The sequence below is a fragment of the Trachurus trachurus genome (assembly GCF_905171665.1).
Source record: "Trachurus trachurus genome assembly, chromosome: 1".
In the NCBI taxonomy this organism is placed as follows: Eukaryota; Metazoa; Chordata; class Actinopteri; order Carangiformes; family Carangidae; genus Trachurus; species Trachurus trachurus.
The window spans coordinates 34,001,138-34,020,205 of record NC_139891.1 but is presented as its reverse complement, the minus strand read 5'-3'; the positions used below and the strand labels follow the sequence as shown (position 1 = coordinate 34,020,205).

At 38.4% G+C, this 19,068-nt stretch overlaps 2 protein-coding genes across 2 annotated transcripts; both read right to left on the bottom strand.

Annotated features, from left to right (window-relative positions):
* Positions 1-4,187: 4,187 nt before the first annotated feature.
* On the bottom strand, positions 4,188-13,504 carry ptp4a1 (protein tyrosine phosphatase 4A1). The gene is made up of 5 exons (XM_083971253.1): positions 13,133-13,504; positions 12,183-12,275; positions 9,420-9,550; positions 8,170-8,244; positions 4,188-4,941 (listed from the first exon to the last, which is right to left on the bottom strand). Exons 1-5 carry the CDS (start codon positions 13,235-13,237, stop codon positions 4,824-4,826), a joined length of 522 nt encoding a protein of 173 aa, XP_083827379.1. The 5' UTR covers positions 13,238-13,504; the 3' UTR covers positions 4,188-4,823.
* Positions 13,505-13,616: 112 nt separating this feature from the next.
* LOC310985752 (uncharacterized protein) lies at positions 13,617-18,308 on the bottom strand. Its single transcript, XM_083971390.1, has 2 exons — positions 18,161-18,308; positions 13,617-13,940 (listed from the first exon to the last, which is right to left on the bottom strand). Exons 1-2 carry the CDS (start codon positions 18,197-18,199, stop codon positions 13,845-13,847), a joined length of 135 nt encoding a protein of 44 aa, XP_083827516.1. The 5' UTR covers positions 18,200-18,308; the 3' UTR covers positions 13,617-13,844.
* Between the last annotated feature and the right edge of the window lie 760 nt (positions 18,309-19,068).

The following is a 19,068-nucleotide window of genomic DNA, read 5'->3' as shown; positions in this document are numbered from 1 at the left end:
AATAAAAAAAAAAAGTACTGTATTTCAAGTCATAGCTTCCTAAGGATGCAAGACTTCAGAGTAACGTATTTATTTTAAACTCTGAACTATATTGAGGTAGTGGCCTTGTTTAGAATATAGCCGAAAATAGTGTTTCAAACATTAAAAAAAGAACATATGTAAAATAATAAAACCATAAATTAAATAAGAAAATTATAATATTTTTTTAATTCATTCATTTATTATTATTTATAATTTTGAAATTTTCCCACAGACTTCGTCTTCACTGTTTGTGGCACTGAAATAGCTCCACACCTGACTCCTTTCCGCTCCGCCATTGACTCTACACAGACTGACTTTGTGAGCAGCATGCCGCTGCGCTTACGCGTTACACACTTACCCAGGCGGAAGAAAAAGTAGTTCCTACCAACCGCGTGTCATTTAGACAAGATCTGAATAGTTTAGTTACTTTCCACTATGTTCCTGTTAATGATATGCATAACCACAAATGACTGAAGTATTAAAAGTATCGATATTTTCATTTGAGTATCGATTATAGAGCATACAAACCTGGTATCGGAAGTATCGATATTTCAGTATCGATCTGCACATCACTATCTGAGGTTGGTGCCTTCAGAGCAGAAAAGCCTCCTCAAATAGATCAGTGCTTCCTGTTTTCAACACTGCCCGGATTTGGTTTATTTTTACTTCCTGCTTCCTATCCTGTTCATCATAAAATCTCCCCACAATTTAAATTCGACTTAATCAGATTTCAGTTTTATTTTGAAAGATAGGAAGTGTCTGCTTCCTAATTTTGTGGAGACACTTAAACTAGAGCTTTGACAGTTTCTTTAGTCATTAGATTGTGCTTCAGTAAACCGAGTCAATAGTAGCTATTTATTGCTTTAAAGGTGTTTGATTTAAAATTGAATACCAAATGTTAATCAAATCAAAGTAGAATTGTTGTGAAATGACAGAGATCCTTTCAGTGTTACAGTCGATCATGTTAACCAATAAAAAACCACCAGAATCGGATCATAATGAAGACGAGTAGCAGGAGGCCGAGGGTATAAATACATGAGACTGTGTGTTGTACTGTAGACTCAACACAAGGGGGCGTCACACAGGGTGGCAGCAGCTGCACCTCAAGAGAAACTTTTGAGATCTTACAGATGCCAAGTAGATTCAAATAAAGTATTTTCGCTCAATTTTGGATTCAAATCAATTTTTTAAAATAAACTTCATCCTTTTTTTTAATCGAAAGTCGAATAAAACCATTTTTAAATTAAAAGGTAAAATATTTGCAGTTTTGGTCCATTTCCAGTCACTTTTCTATGAAATCCATCTGATATTTCAAATCAAACAGGAAGAACCTTTAAACATTTCAATGACTCATCACATCTCATGAATCACTGACAGACTGAAGTGAAGTGTGGGTTTGAAGTGTTTGAGTGTTGGACTCATGAAACTGAAACGTGTCCTTCACCACCACACCACATGATTCACCTTAATGAATCATTTATTTATTGTTTAATTAGGCCTCGTCGTCTTTATGGAGTCTTAGATTGTGTTGTAGCAGATAATATAAAACTGAAAGAAGAGTTAAAATGAAGAAGATAAAACTTTTCATCTGTTGCAATGTTGAAATCATTTATCTCCTTTTCAAAAATAACCAAATCCTCTGATTTCATACACATCGCCCCATCCCATTTATGCTTTGGAGAAGTTGTAGTTCGACAGTTGTACATTCAACCAGTTTGTTTCTATATTTATTTCATTTCTCTCACCGCCACAAGTTTGATTTAAAGATGTGCAACCTATGGCTCTAACTTACCTATGAAATAATATCTTACATGCTCAGAAATTAAGACAAATGTATCATAGAACAACGCAAAAACATGTTTTTTGTGTTTTTAAACCACACTTACAGTAAAGCTGCTTTCTTTTCTCGCTGGGCACATCTTTGGAAAATAAATCCTTAGTGTGGTAGTTTTCTTTTTACCTGTATCAGGGCTGTTGCTAGGAATTCTGGGCCCCCTTAAAGAATACTAAAGTGGGCCCCTCCCCCTAACTGTTCCTTTTTTTTTTTCTTAGACTACGTATGTATTATGGTTTTTTATTTAGCCTTCTTCGTTTTGATGCTAATGCAGCATTACACTGCAAAAACTCAAGTATCTTAGCAAGAATATCTGTCTTATTTCTAGTCAAAATGTAATTTCTAGTCAAAACAAATCTCATTATACTTAAAATAAGACATCATATTAAAAGTAGCTTGTTTTTATACACTTTTTACTTCTTTCAAGCATATTTTCACTTGGAATAAGTAGAAAAAATCTGATAGTGGAGCAAGTTTTTCTTCCTTATTACAAGCACAAAAAACTTACTTTCACTGGCAGATTTTTCTATTTATTGTGAATTTAAGTGAAAATTATCTAAAAACAAGTTAATTTTTAGGTGATGAGTCTTATTTTAAGTGGAAAGAGATTAGTTTTGACTAGAAATTAGACATTTGGACAAGAAATAAGACAAATATTCTTGGAAAGATGTTGCGTTTTTACAGTGTACTGAGTATTAGTCAGGGTCTTATGCAGAATAAATCAGTCATACAAAGATTAGACTACTGGGGATTTTTATGGGCCCCACTGGGCGTTGGGCCCCTAGAATTATCATCACCTTTCTCCCCTATACAGCGGCCCTGACCTGTATTAATATTTCTTCATTCAGTTTCTATTTCAGTCGATAATAAACTTCCACTTGCATTCAATTATTTTTTTTAAAAGTATTGATAAACCATGAAAATAATAATCAAAAACCACTCAAAATAACAAGTCAAGGACTCTCGGTGCTGCTGTTTTCTCAGTGTATCATTTAATGTACTCTCACAAGTTGGTGAACAGGTACAACTTTGTCGCTCACGGTACTAAATCACACATCCATTGATAGTATAAATAGCCAACCTAATAATAATAGTACACATTTTCAAATACATAAAATCATCAAGTATCCAAGTCTTTAAGTTACGGACATCAAATAAAAAGGCATACAAAATATCGCAGACGTTGGAAGTCCAGTTTGAAGCAAAAAAAAAAAAAAAAAAAATTGAAATAAAAACAACAAAAAACAACAAAAAACGGAAAATTAAAAATAAAAACAAAAGAAAAATCACATTTTGGACATGGCAGTTAATTAGTAAACAAGGTTTGATAGATAAAACAAAAAAAGAGTACGAGTTCCTAGACTTTCAATTGACAAATATTGCAACAATTAAGCATTTTATATTAAAAAATAGTTACTGAAAGGGCATAAGTGTGTGTGTAAGACTTCCTGCACAAGACAAAGGCAACTATTTCTTCTTTTTTTTTTTGTCTGTTTGTTAGTTTTTGTTCCGAGTAGAAAAATGAAACACCTTTATTTTATTTTTTTTTTCCCCCAAATGCCAGCGGGAGTTGTCGACGACTCTCCCGCCTCGATTGCCTTTGTTCCACTTCGATTGTAAGGCATTTATGGATGAACCATCTGATTTTTCAAGGAAGGCATTAACTCTTTCTAGTCAGTCTTCAAACAACGGAACCCTAAAATTGAACACGGGGGGTGTGTGTTGTTGGGCGGTTGGTCGGTGGGGGCGGTGGGGGGGTGTTGGGGGGATTGGGGGACGTAATTGTTCACGTTAAAGGGATAGTAGCATTTTTTTTAAAGTGGGGTTGTATGATCTACAAATAGCCCCTAAAAGTACTTTAATTGCAGTAGAAGACTCTCTGCACTCCTCCCGTTAGCAACGCCAGCCCATAATAGCCCTGCCCAGAGATTTACAACATACAGTGGTGTGAACGGACCCAAAGAAACGGCCTATTTTCGTGGCCTAAAAGAGGTTTTACGTGAAAAAAAAATACACAGTTCCATTGTTCGCTATAACATAATTTAAGTTGGTTCGGTCCAAATAGAAACTGCATTTTTCCTGCACTTTGAGGAGCTGGAAAAAATTATATTATAGCGAACAATGGAACTGTGTATTTTTTTTCAGGTAAAACCTCTTTTAGGCCGCGAAAATAGGCCGTTTCTTTGGGTCCATTCACAACACTGTATGTTGTAAATCTCTGGGCAGGGCTATTATGGGCTGGCGTTGCTAACGGGAGGAGTACAGAGAGTCTTCTACTGCAATTAAAGTACTTAGGGGCTATTTGTAGATCATACAACCCCACTTTAAAAAAAAATGCTACTATCCCTTTAAAATTAAAAATGTTTGTCAGGTTTTTCTTCCTTTTTTTTTTAATTTTTAATTCTAACTCAGCACATTCTCAGGCAATGTAAAACGCACTGGCCAATCAAGATCTTTGGGATGCGTTTGCCGAAACACAAAACAAAAAAAAACAATTAATCCAACATCTTACAACGATACACGACTCAGTGCTGCCCTTTTTTTGTGTTTGTTTGTTTTTTTCTTTTTCCAATGGGCACATGAAGAGGAAACACTTTGATCCCGGTTCACACAACTCTTTACTTTTTTGTTTTTTTTTCCTGTTTTTTGACACTTGATTTTGAACCGATAGAAGAAGTAGTAGAAGAAGGAGGAGGAGGAGGAGGAGGAGGAAGGGGGGGAGGGGAAAGAGGGGAGGAAGGGGACAGTTGAATTACCGCGCATGGTTTTCCAAATAAAAATACTTCAACACAATGATTAAGAAAAAAAAAACGAAACGAAAAAAAAAAACCAACAACAAGCAGCCTGCCAGGTAATAAGCTAGCAAGGTTGATTTGAAGTCTTCTGTAGTGGGAAGGTTGTGGGGTGGGGGGTCGGGGTGGGTGTGGGTGTGGGTGTATGGGGGGTTGGCGTGGCTCAGGGTTTGGCTCTACTGGATGCAGCAGTTATTGCGATGGCCGTTGGAATCTTTGAAGCGCAGGCGCATCTTTGGACGATATTTCTCCAGGTAGAACAGCTGCTTGCTGTTGAACGCTCCTCGACGCTTCCTGGTAAAACAAACAGAAGCATTTTGATGGTTCTAATATCAGTAAAAGAGCAACCTGTGAGAGTGTTTGTTTGTTTTTTTCAGCCGATTTTAGCATTAAAGCAGAAGTAAGCGGAATATTTGTGTTAATATAAGTCTTAAATAGTTCTATCTTCCGACAGCAATCACTTAGAGCAGTGGTTCTCAAACTTTTTACACCGAGTACCACCCCAGAAAATACTTGCCTCTCCAGTACCACCAAGTGGGGGGGGGGGGGGGGGCAGTGGTGTGTATCCTAACATTAGAAAGCTGTCTTAAAGATCATATTCATATATTCATATGTAAGAAATGACTCATATTTCACCCAAAAACCTGCTCTTTCATCTTATACAAGTTACTTAATTTAAACTTAAACGGTATCAATACTAGTCAAAATTTAGGCTTGAAAAAAATATATTAGTTTCTGACCTAAAAAAAAATCTTTTTGAGCTGTAAAACCTACACACTGACACAGCCATGTAAATTCACATGCAATGTCAGGGAGGGAGTGGGTATTGAGCACATTTACACACTGTTATCCCTTATTGGTGAAAGTGATGCTGTTACAACCATCCCCAGTCTTCCCTAATAATAATAATAATTAGCCTACTAATTACTAATTATAATGGCGGTATACAATGATACGTCGTTTCATTTTTCAGCTCATACACGTTTGTTTTCAGTCGGGTCCAAAAGCCACAGCACTGACAGAGCGTCATGTTTCCATGACGACTAGCCTCATGTTTATATGACCCCCGATCGTAAAAATAAAACTCTGAGAAGTAACACTAAACTTTAACATCAAAGACACACGTACGCAGTGCACAAGTACGCAGGTTATTTGAAGCGCTGCTCAACGAGTCGGTCCAGTTGGACTGTAGCCGAGCTAACGGAGCTAGCGGAGCTAACGGAGCTAACGGAGCTAACGGAGCTACGGAGCTACGGAGCTAACAGGTAAACAGATACACGTGTGGTCGGAGCGGTGCCTGGACTTGTTTGCTGATAAGTTAATGATGTCGGCATTTTCGGCAGGTTTTTGCTTGTATTTATACAGTCTCTATTCTATGGTATCATCACAACATCCTGCAAATGCATTTTTGGTCATTTTCGGCCGAAAATATGCGGTTGCCTGATTTTTTGATGCATCTGAAATTTATTTCATTTTATTTATGTTTAATTCGGTGAGTCTTTTGCGTACCACCTAGAGGGAGCCCACGTACCACTAGTGGTACGCGTACCACAGTTTGAGAATCACTGACTTAGAGTGTTTGGTCTGAAACACGGGTCTCTCAGTCCCTCTGCTCTGCTCTGAGCCGAGGAGAAAACTTTTCTCGTATCCTACAGTTTTTATCCAATGAGGAGAGAGAACGGCATAAAGGGGCGGTCCTCTCTGTGTGTGCAGCCAAGGGATGCGCGTGAATGTGGTGACGTAGGGACGAGGACTGTTATGGTGCGTTCAGGGCAACCCGTAACTCGTGTTTTTCCGACCTGTGAAGTCGTACCAGCTCGATCTGGTACGAGTTCACGGGTCAGAAGTTACGAGTGGCCGTTATAGTGACTTTCACAGGTAAAACAGGTCGGAAAAACACGAGTGGGTTGCCTGGAACGCTACAAAGTCGTAAGTTGTGACTTGAAGCTGTAATTTACGGTTTCAAAAGCCTGCCTGGAACGCAGCATTAGCCAAAACGACCGGATCGCTTACTTCTGCTTTAAGGCTTTGTGTGTTTTGTACATGATGATTGAATCAAATGTGTTCAGGTAAATTTACTGTATTCACAGTTATTATAGACATCGGTGAAATTAAAAGTTAATCATTGTTCTTCCTTGTTTATGAAATTGCTTTAATAAGTTATAAGAAAGCTACTCCTCATTTCTCATAAAGTGTGAGGTATGAATTATGTTTGAATTTTGCAAGAGCAACCCATATTCATCGTCTGATTTTCTTATTTAACAATGTTTGCTTACTGAATCATGTCTTCAAACTTGTCTCTGTATTATATGTAAGTACCTTAAGTGATATGGTCTCTCTACACCATGATTGATTGTAAATGTCAATCAATCAATCAGTAAAAGAGCCACCTGGGAAAGTGTTGTTGTTTTTTTCAGCCGATATTAGCATTAACAGCTGTTTACGTAGCAGTTTTCACAATATAAGAGAATTAGCATGGGCGCTATCCACCGCTACAGATGTTAGCAGTTTGATGTAAACAAATGAATTAAGTTTAATAATTGAAAATGACAACAGCTGCTAACGCCAACATTAGCTATGTAGCAAAAAAAAAAAAAAAAAAAGAAGCAAAAATGTAAATATTGCGACTTAAATATTGACTTTTAATTTCCTGTGAGCAGAAGCTGATCCAAGACCACAACTACATGTATAATCTCCACATTATTAGCCATAAGGTTATCATTAGGTGTGCACTACTACTAACGCGTTTGTTTTTCCTATAAAGACTTTATTGATTACATAGCAGCAGAATAAAGGTCTTTGTAATATGATAATTAATCCTTGGTGTATATGTACTTTAATTAGTCAAAAAAACAAACAATTCTGTATGTTTTTCTTTAAATCCATTAACGTTTTTACTTATTTCACAATATCAGATGATGTGCATTTTTTTTTTATCAATAACATATCATCATCAATCATAAAACTACATCAAACACTAAAATGTGTCCGTTTTGACAGTGATCTAGTGAAAATCTGTGTTTTCCTTCAAAGCAAAGCAGACATGTCGGTGCTGTAAACACTTCAGTGAGTCATCGCACTTTGAAGCAGCGCTCCTCCTCGTGAATCACTCTTCTTATCTCACAATGTGATATGTGGAGCTATTCACGGGTCTGACTCATCGCTCTCTGCTTCAACCAAACCACCATGTTTGTGTCAGAAAAATCAAGATCTCCTCAAAATGAAGAGGTAAACCAACCAACACAGGGACACGGTCGATAAACTAATCTAGTATCACTGTGTGGAGAAGAGATCCATGTCACAACAGAGTCGCTCAGTAAACCACATTTTAAAAAAATATCATTATAGGAATCAGTCAGCAGGAAGTGGCTTCAGCTTTACAAAACGAAACTAACTTCTATCTGTTTTTGTTCTCTCTGTTTTGTATTGTTTTGTTTTTATCCTCTGTGAGGCACTTTGTGTTACTGCAACGTATGAAAAGTGCCATATAAATAAAGTTGATTTGATTTGATGTGAACTTACTGTCGAATGAACTGGACAGCATCTTCATATTTCATCCCACATTCGATCAAGGCGAGTGCGACCAGAACTGGAGCTCTGCAGAGGAGGGAACAGGAAGTGCTTTAGTGTAACAGATATTTATCATTCAAAGTCACAGTGTTTCTGTCTGGTTTCATCTATAATATGCAGCAACATTTCTCAGTTATCATTCATTCTAGTCATAAAAACATTTCACAACCTTTGAGTCCCATCTCCTCTCAGTCATAAAGCACAAGTGTTATAAGTTTGTTCTGAAGAGGAATTAAAATCAAAGCGGAAATGGAACCAGTTTGTCAGGTTTAATTAAACCTAAGTTAAACTAATTAACTGAGCTTACCAGCACTTCATTAGTGTTTAGTTTAATCGCCAAACTGACTCAGTGTGATTTCATTACATGAGAAAAAAACCTAAAAATACTAAGAACATTTGGACTGTCACCATCTTTGGAGATAAAACTGAAATCTGTGAAAGGATTATTACTGAAACGGTTCAGATAAGTCAGTTTAAAGCGCTTTAACTTTTGATTCCCATTCACAGATCATCTGTCTAAATAGTAAATAAATCCTTGTCACAACATAGAAAACAAGAGTTGAACCAGGAGTCTAAAAGCTAAAGAAAAAAATGTTCGCTATTAGCATCATACATTAGGTTAGATATTCCATGGGTAAATACAGAGGGAGGAAAGAAAGCATTCAGTTTCTTTGCCCCAGACAAGTGGAATAAACTGCAGGACTCGCTAAAACTTAAACAGTTTATTTTTTTATATTTATTTCTGTGGAGTCCTTCAGGAGTCTTTTAGACCTTGTCTTTCATATTGAATGTACTTGCTTTTCCTGAAGCTGAGTCCCTCAACCATAAGTTGTTTTTCCTTGTGTCTGCTTAATGTATCTTTAAATCTGACACCTGATGATTATACTGTGGACTGTTTATAATTGTGTTTTATTTTTGCTTTTATGCTTGATGCTTTGTTGGTGTTGCTGTTGTGTGTGTAACCCTAACCCTATATTTGTGATCAGGGCGTCATTGTAAAAGAGAGCTTGCTCTCAATTGGCTTCCCTGAATAAATAAAGGTTTGAAATGAAATGAAATTATTGTTCTGGTAATGCAATAAAACAATAATCTAACTAATTGTTTCATGACTAATAGTTTTATTTCCCCCCCCGAGCAGCCTCACGTGTGACCCGTCAGCCCCTGCGATAAGAGCTTTACTTTAAACTTTAATCTTCACCCACCTCCCCAGTCCGGCCACACAGTGGACAGCGATGCAGCAGCCGGGCTCCTCCCTGAACTTCAGCTTCAGCAGGTTCAGCCAATCGTCCACGATCTGGTTGGAGGGAGGAGCTCCGTCGTCGAACGGCCAATCCTGGACGGGGAAAGAGGGGAAGGAGGAAAGGGGGAGAGTAGAGGGAGAAGGAGGGAAATAGCGTCATCATCGGCCCAGTTTTCTTGGAAACCAAAACAAAAGAAGTGTGAGGGCTGAACCGGCAGCAGCAGGGAAAGAAAAATGTTGTTGCAGGGGGGACGGGGGGGGTTTCCTACTGCATCCGTGTCTTCATTTGACATCTTTTAAATGTGTTTTTTATAGTTACACATAAAGTTTTATTCCAGTTTTACACAGTCAGTGCAGTTAGTTAGTTTTCAGTCATTGTCATAGTTGCAGTAAACAGCATGGATCTATTAACGCTGGATTTTAACCAGGGTTGGGGATTATTTATGTATTTTAAATTTAATTTTATCGTTTATCTGTCTGTATTTCGTTTACTTACTTTTTTTGTCAATTCCTTTTTAATTATTATTAATTATTTATTTATTTTATTATTTTCTTTTCTTTGTCTTTTCCTTTCTGATGCCTTTTTTACTTTTGGGGTAACGACAGTCATGAGCTAAGTTTACATTTGGGTTTGGATGGTGGCTTGTTTTTCTTTTCGCATTGATATGTGAATACAGAGAGCACTTGTATCTGTTCGATGTTTTATTTGATAAAAATCAATAAAAATCTATTGGAAAAAAAAAACAGGGTTGTGGAGTAACTGATTACATGTAACGGCGTCACGTATTTAAAATACAAAATATGAGTAACTGTACTGCATTATAGTATATATACTACAGTTTAAATTGGTGTAATTTAGCTACTTTATTTTAAAAAATAAGGATATTGTTAAAAGCTGGTGTGATGATACATGCGTTTTATAGATTTTCATTGAAAAAAAAAAAGAAAAATCCACGCATTTACCGCGACTAACGAAACCATGGGAACATAAACATAAAATTCCACCAGAAGAGCAAAACCGGCAAAACAGGCTACGTTTTTGACGTTCGGAAAAAAGGTGGATAGTTATTCAATCAAGGTGAAAAGATAAAGATGAAGATAAAATACATTTTAATAATAAACGATGCATGTAAACTGAAGATCTGTGGATGACGTCACCTTCAGTGTAGGGATGTCACGATTACAAATTTTCTTGGTACGATTATTGTCAGAGAAATAATCACGGTGTTACGATTATCACGATTATTATGTATTAATTAATTTCACAACACTATGAATGTGTCAAATCAAATACAGTCAAAATATAATTACATTACTCATTGTTTACACAAAATATTTCAAGTATCTATTAATATAGGACCAATTATTAACCCCCCTACCCAGGGGAAGTGTTTGAAATATTCAGGTCATAAATTGTCATCAATACCAAATTTACGTTTATTTTAATATTTTTTTGTTTTATTTTGCTGTTTTTTTAAAATACAAATGACACGCTAACATTTAAATTCCTACCAATTCAATGTTACGTTAGTTAAAGCAGAAGTGAGTGATCCGGTCGTTTTCGCTAATGCTGCGTTCCAGGCAGGCTTTTGAAATCGTAAATTACAGCTTCAAGTCACAACTTACGACTTTGTAGCGTTCCAGGCAACCCACTCGTGTTTTTCCGACCTGTTTTACCGGTGAAAGTCACTATAACGGCCACTCGTAACTTCCGACCGGTGAACTCGTACCAGATCGAACTGGTACCACTTCACGGTCGGAAAAATACGAGTTTCCTTGAACGCACCATAACAGTCCTCGTCCTACGTCACCACATTCACGGCGTTCCTTGGCTGCACACACAGCCCTGCATGCCGTTCTCTCTCCTCATTGGATAAAAACTGTAGGATACGATAAATGTTTTCTCCTCGGCTCAGAGCAGAGCAGAGTGACTGACAGACCCGTGTTTCAGTCCAAACACTCTATGTAAGTGATTGCTGTCGGAAGATATAACTATTTAAGACTTATATTAACACAAATATATCACTCACTTCTGCTTTAAATGGACCAGTATCTGAGCATTTACCTGTATTTTGGTGCACATCTGCCGATACGGTTCCGACATAATCTTTTTTGGGAAGTGACGGTATTTAGGAATCTTTACGATTAATTAATTGTGGCGTTTAATACCACGATTAATTGTGAAAACAAGTAATCGTGACATCCCTACTTCAGTGTTTTCTCACATAATCAACAGGTTATTAATCGCTCATGAGTCAACGTACTCATTTACAAGACATTTTGAAGCACAGAGAGCATCCCGATCATGTGATGATCTCTCTGGATCAATAGGGATCAGTCACTGCACTGATCTGTCAATAAACGCTTTGGAAGATGGGAACGTAAAACACTGTTAAAGTGATTAAATCTCCCAGTGAGTCTATAAACTCCCTCGATCACAGGGATCAACGCTGCTTATTGATGACAGAGGAAAGGTACAGTACAGACTAGAGCGCTGTGAGTCATGAGTCATGTGTGAGTTATTAATGGAAAACATTTTTACATAACAGCAGCAGAAGAAGGGGGAAAAAAAGCAGAAAAACACTGAGATAAAACCGATGATCAGCGCGTGTTGAGGAGGGAAAGTAGTCACAGCTGGAGGGGAGAGCGCAGGTTTTTATTTTATAATCCACTCACAGTCAAACTGTTTGTTTGTTTGGGACATTTTGTTAAAAAACAAACTCACCAGAACTTGGATTCCCTCCTTCACCACCAGGGTGGCGTCGTAGGTGGCCTCGCACACTCTCACTACGGTGGTGACTCCATATTTCTTCAGCTCCTGTAAAAAGTGTAAGATGTGTAAGTTAAAGAGATAGTTCAACATTTTGGCAATTGGCCCCATTGTCATAATAATCCCTATAGTCTATATAGAAGTAGGTTTGTTACCTTTATTTGTCGGTGCAAGCTATTTTTAGAACGGCGGAGCAGAGCCGTGAGCTGCTCAGAGCTACGCTACGGCTTGGTTTCCCCTCATCAAACTCATCAAATACACAATCCAACAACTCCACAACGCTCTGGTGGACAAGTTGTGACCTGCACATTCACCACGCTATGAGATAATAACACAACGTTACCAGACAGAGTTGTTTTAGAGGGAAATACAGAGACTGTTGATGAAAAACTGTCCCTGAAGGCAACACACGTCAGTGGTTTTGCATGAATTTTCCTCTAAAACAACTCTGTCTGGTAACGTTGTGTTATTATCTCATAGCGTGGTGAATGTGCAGGTCACAACTTGTCCACCAGAGCGTTGTGGAGTTGTTGGATTGTGTATTTGATGAGTTTGATGAGGGAAACCAAGAAGAGAAATCCCATGAGCCTCCGTAGCGTAGCTCTGAGCAGCTCACGGCTCTGCTCCGCCACTCTAAAAATAGCTTGCACCAACAACTGAAGGAAACAAACCTACTGCTGTGACTATAGGGATTATGGCAATGGGGCCAATTTGCCAAAATGTTGAACTATCCCTTTAAAATATAAATACAAACACAAAGCAGACAAAGCTTGATTAATTCTTGTTGTTTTCTAGCGTCTGTCCTCCATTATCGTTTTATCTCTTATGCTCTAAAAAAAAACATTATCTCTGTCCTGATGATGTGTCTGAATCATGAACATACAGTCCCAGCACATTCAGCTCACCTCAATGAACTTGTTCAGGGTGGCGTTGGTGGGGTTGTGGGTGATGAGGAACCTCATGTTTTTGTAGGTGATCTCCACAGGGGCCGGTCTGTTCATACGAGCCATTGTGACGCAAAAAACGTAAAAATAATACTAATAATAATAATAATAATAATGATATTGATAATGATAAAGAAACTGAAAAGTCTTCCACAGAGTTAAAAACACCAATGTAAACGCTGAGTTAAACTCGGAGGGAATGTCAAACACAAAATGTCCAACTAGCTTCCAAAAAGAAATTCCTCCGGTCTTCTTCGAGGTTGGCAAGGCTTTGGGAGAAAATAAAAATAAAGCTAATTAAGAACTAAAAACGAACGAACGAAGGCTGCGACGGGTAAAATGGAGAAAATTTTTGAAGGGGGAAGTCGACGGTGGCCGAAAAAGGGCGGACAATTGGAAAAAAGTAACTGAAAGTGAAAAAACCCTCTCCTTTGGAATGAAACAAAAGAAAAAAGGAAGAAAAACAAAAAAAACAAGGCTGGTTCCACCTTGATTCGGGGGCCAGGCGGAAGCCGACGAGGGCAGTGTGCAGCGGGTGGAGTTACCCCATCCAGGCCGAGTTGAGTTGTCGCTGGTTCTGGGAGGCGCGTCCCGGTCCTGCCAACTTTTTTCCCGGGGGTTCCCTCCCTCCTGTGTGGCTCAAGTGCTTCGGATCGACGGCGAGTCAGGCCGTTCACTCGTCTGCATAGGCAGCGTGCTGAGCCTGGCAGTAGTCCCCACTGCCCTTCAGAAACTCCATAAATGTGTGACCCAGAACACCACGGAACTGCTGCAGGACAAGACAGGAGAGGAGGAAGAGGAGAAAGAGGAGGAAGAGAAGAAGAGGAAGACGGAAGAAGAGAAGGAGCTTTTAAAAACGGCGTCTTAAAAAATGGACAAGTCACCCCAAAACAAAACGAATGAACTTTACCATCTTGATTTGGTTTGGTTTCATTCTGAAATTCCCCAGCTTGGCATCAATCAAGTATATCTTAGATCTATCTATCTATCTATCTATCTATCTATCTATCTATCTATCTATCTATCTATCTATACCACTTTTCTTCAACAATTATCCACAATATCCTCATTGGAAAACAAGCTCCAGCTTCTCTTTTAGAAACGTTCAGAGCTTTGACCTTTAACTTTATTATTCCATCTTATATCAATATTCAAGTTGAAGCTACAAGATTTAATCTATTATTCCTCAACTAGCTAATGACGTATCGCTTGCTATCCACCTTTGTCCTAACGTCAAAAATGTAAGCCGGTTTTGCTCTTCCAGTGTTTTATTTTTATGTTTCCATGGTTTCAGTAGTCGCAGTTTTTTCCAATGAAAATCTGTAAAACGCATGGATCATCACATCAGCTTTTAACAATGGATATCACACAGATTGACATTAAAAAACCAGCGTTAATAGATCCATGCATTTACCGCAACTATGACAACGACTGAAAACCATGGAAACGTAAACGTACAATTGCACCGGAAATGCAAAACCGGCTTCTTGTTTTGACCATTGATGACGTTCAGAAACTTGTGGATTGCCAAACCTAAAGGCCTTTTCACACCGGGGACGTATTTTTCGTGTGCATAATTTGCACGTGTCAATATTTTTTTCGAACCCCGGTTTCCATTACGAATCCTTTCACACCAGCCGCAAATGTTACGCTGCAAAAATGCAACTCTTTTTTACAGCGGGGTCCATTTTTCTGAGCTTTCGCCCTGCAAATAAACGCATCAACCAATCATGTAGTGTGAAAAGGAGGTACGTCACAACACCATGACAACGATGTAAACAACCGGTGTCTCTCACCAAAGATGGTTGAAATAGCAATAGAGTGTCTTTGCTCTCACCACCTTCTCACCATCTCTTTTTATTTACAGTCCATGTTGTCTTGTTTGACAAGGAACACAAACTTTACAAAGACAACAAAATGAAGGACAGTGATCAGATATTGATCAGATATTGATCAGACAATGATTAGTGTTGGATAGTTAAGTTAAAGAGACTACGAGGAGTTTTGGAAAGCGAAGTGTGTTCACTACATTTCCCATGAGCCTCCGCATGCACGGTGAAATTCTTGGACCGGTGCAAGACGGACGAAAGCAAAAGCATTTGCCAAGAATGTTGTCATTGATCAAGAATGAAAGTCAGAGGTCAATCAGATACGGTCGTAGTGCCGACCATAAACGATGCCAGCTAGCGGCATTATTCCCATGAATTCGCCGCCGAATATTGTGCAATTTTGTGTTGTTTATTCGTTACGCACCCGGTGTGAAAAGGCCATAACACTATAAAATAGTACACAACAATTTCCAAAATGTTTGTATTCATAAATCAGCAGAATTGCCAGAAAATAATAGAAAGTCGTTGAGTTAGCATAGGTTTAATTCATCCATGGTTAGCAGTTTTTTGGAACTTGACATTAGATTTGTTAACTTAGCGCTTTAGGAAATTGAGAACAGGTTGGATTATCTTTGTGTGACATCATTATAAACCAACTCCAGTGATGTGTGATGGACGTTTCAGGGAACAAAGGATCAACATGTACCACTGCTCATCATAAATAATCATTCAGCTGCTGCTGCTGTAGTCTGATTTATGCTGCCGATGTTGGTGGAGTTGCAAAATGTCTGTATTTTCACACAGTTGCATCACACACACACACACACCCCCCCACAGAGCTCAGTGTCGTCACCTATGTGGACTAATATCACTGTAGTCCACTGATGCAGGGTCCAGGTCAAGGAAGGAGCTGCCATTTTAAACCAATGTACAAACTGTCATGTCTTTTTTTTTTCTCTACAGCTGTTCTGAAGTCCACAGTTATCTGGTCAGGTCTAAACCGTGCTGTACAAAAGGGAACTAATCAAAGAGGAAGTCCAATTCACTGAAGTCGAGAAGAAACAGTTGATAGTGTATTTTTTTTTATGGTTTTATGAGTTTCCTGTAGCTCGTGCTTTCATATGCTGCCACCACACACTCCTGCCAGAAGCACAGCACAAGGTATAAATGACAGTGATACCAATAAAACAACGAAGTCCCTGTGTTTTTATGCCTTTTTCGTTATTATTATTCACCCTTTCTATACAAAAGATGGGATGGGTGGTGAAATTTTACCATCTTAGTCAACAGATTGCACCATTGACAAGGCACTACCCACTGAAGGAGTCTGGGGTGTGTGATTCCCACACTGAAGCTGGTTTGTGCGTGAGAAACCTATGACAAACTTGTGTAACAAAATAACGCTCCATGTTTGAGTTTTTCCACTAAGGCCTTTAATCGTCCATTTAACCCAGCATTTGGGGTGGCCAATCTGGATGGGGTGAAAGTACGTAGATGTGAGGCTATATAGGACTATTTTCCCTCTCAACATTGTTAGCCAGAAAGCTGATTTTACAATGCTGGAAATCTGAAAGGGCTCCTAGATGGGAAATGTGGCTGAGGAAGCTGGGAAATGTATTACACTTGCAGAAAATCAGGTACATTATGACTGCTAAAGAGCTAAAATCTGTTTGGTTTTAAATCTGGCAACCTTTTCTCAATTTAATGTCTAGAAGCCCACGAATGTTTATCTTTCACTGTCACCATTATCTATGGCTTATGTCCTGTTTGTTATATAAAAACATGTAGCACCACCAACTATTGTGAATCTCTATTCCTTTGTTATAATAAAAATAAACCGAACGAAAAAGGGAATAACCACCACAAAAACCAAAGAAAACCTGCCTGGTGTGTTGTAAACTCACACTACAGTACTGTGTGATATACACACTACTAATGGCTGCCCGAGTACAATAGAAAGGATGTGTCATTTCTGACATCTAGGTCATATCTATGAAAGCTGAGCTCACCATGAGGCCCTCAGCAGGGCTTTAACATCACTACACTGACTTACAGCTGCTTTCACTGCCATTTAAATGTCCCTCTTTTTTTTTTTTTAATCACATCATAATTACATCCACAAATCAGAAAAGTGTGTTAAATGCTTTTTTTCTGCAGCTTGTGCTCCAAACACTTATGCAAAACCTAAGCTGGTCAAGTATGCTTTGTTAATCCGGTATTTTCCAGCTGAGAGAGAAGAAAAAAAACAGCATTTGGTAGAAAATTTAACACTTGAGGACAAAAGAAGGTGATTAACAATATGTCAAAGAGGGAGGTGGTGGTGACACAAAGGGATAAATAAAAAAACAGGCATGAAACCCAAGCAGGTCGATGAAAAATAATAATGATGATATGTTTGTTTGTATTTTCACACTACCTAACCGGGCTGTAACGTGTGTGTGTGTGTGTGTGTGTGTGTGTTTCCTTTGTGGTGGTGGACATAGACATAGACCAGGCGGCCATCATTTAACGTTAGAGGCCTTGCTTTATCCTTTATCGGCGCTGTCAGGAGCTACTAGGCGGACAAACCACACGTTGCTTCCCGGTGTCGAACCGAGCACGACGCCTTTGTGGATTGTGAAGGAGCAACGGACGGGCGGTGTCGGAAAGCGTTCGAATATATAGAACGTTTTTTTTTTTGTTTTTTTAATAATCAGTTTATCAACCGTTAAAAAACGTCTTTTTAAATTCGCCCATCGTTCTTAACCGACAGAAAGTTCGAGTGACTAACGTTAGTAGCCGACCGACAGAACGTTCATGCTGCTGCGCATCTAACTGCCGCTCCGAACACCACCAACGTTCGGTTCTATTAACGGCTAAATAACCATGACAACCGTCGGTTTAGTCCGGTTTTTGTTACAGCATAATGGCTGATGATTGAACACCAGGCTGCTGCAGGCTCATGGAGATATAAACCCGCGTTTGCCTCCTTTTCTCTTCTCCTACTCCTCCTCCTCTCCGACCTGAGCAACTGCAAGGCCGTGATTTCACCCGAAAACGTGAAGAAGGCCAGTGTGTGAGATAACGTTAGAGATTTTCTTTCTTTCTTCACCGCTTCAACACAAGAAGAAGGAGGGGGAATAAAGACAAAATGGCAGTCACGAAAAGACGAGGTACTTACTGGGATATGCTTACTCATTGAAGATTGTAGCTTAATCATACAGCCGGTCCCCAGAAAAAGGTAAATTATAAAAAACGGTTCTCCACCATACAATCCGGTGCTGTTTCCCCCGAGCGGAGCCGAAGTCTCCTGAACTGTTCGGGCGACACCGGCAAGCACGAGAGCAAAGGGAAGCCGACTTCCTGTCCGGATTTTCACAATAAAATACCCATCTATGCTTTTCCCTCTGTGAGGATTTGCAGAGTTCTATCTGCTGTTTTTTTTTATATATATCATTATATAACATCTTTAGGTTTTGGACAAGTAATTGTGCAAATTAAGCAATTCTAAAGCAAGTCTATTGTTGTGGTCTTTTATGTCTATTGTTGTGGTCTCTTATTTTTTGTTTTTATGAGGTGAGATTTCTCTTATAAACCCATCTGGGTTTCTTAAATCTCACCTGCACAACTGGTGTGCTGTTTTTATGCTGTTTTTCTTTCTTGTTAATTGTGCAAATAAAATAAAATCAATTAGAAATATACACAGAGTAAGTGTGATGATCACTGTTAAAAAAAAAGATCAATCAATCAGCAAACAGCAATAAAAAAAAACCTTAATATGCAATAATACACGTTTATTTGTGTTATTAGAATATGTCTTGTACCCTAATAATTTTTTTTTTTATGTTTCATGGTAAAGATACAATTTTCTTTTAATAATGATAATGTATTTATTGATTATAACAGCTGGAGCCAGGGTTTAAGAAATACTGTCATCACCATTTACGTTTTACTCCCTTCAAATACAAATAGGCTACTGAATATTTAAACCTGATGCCAAAAAGTGTCAAATTATTATTTTATTTTTTGTTCTTTTTTGAGACGATAATAACAAGACATTAAATACATTGCTGTGATTATTTAAATGTC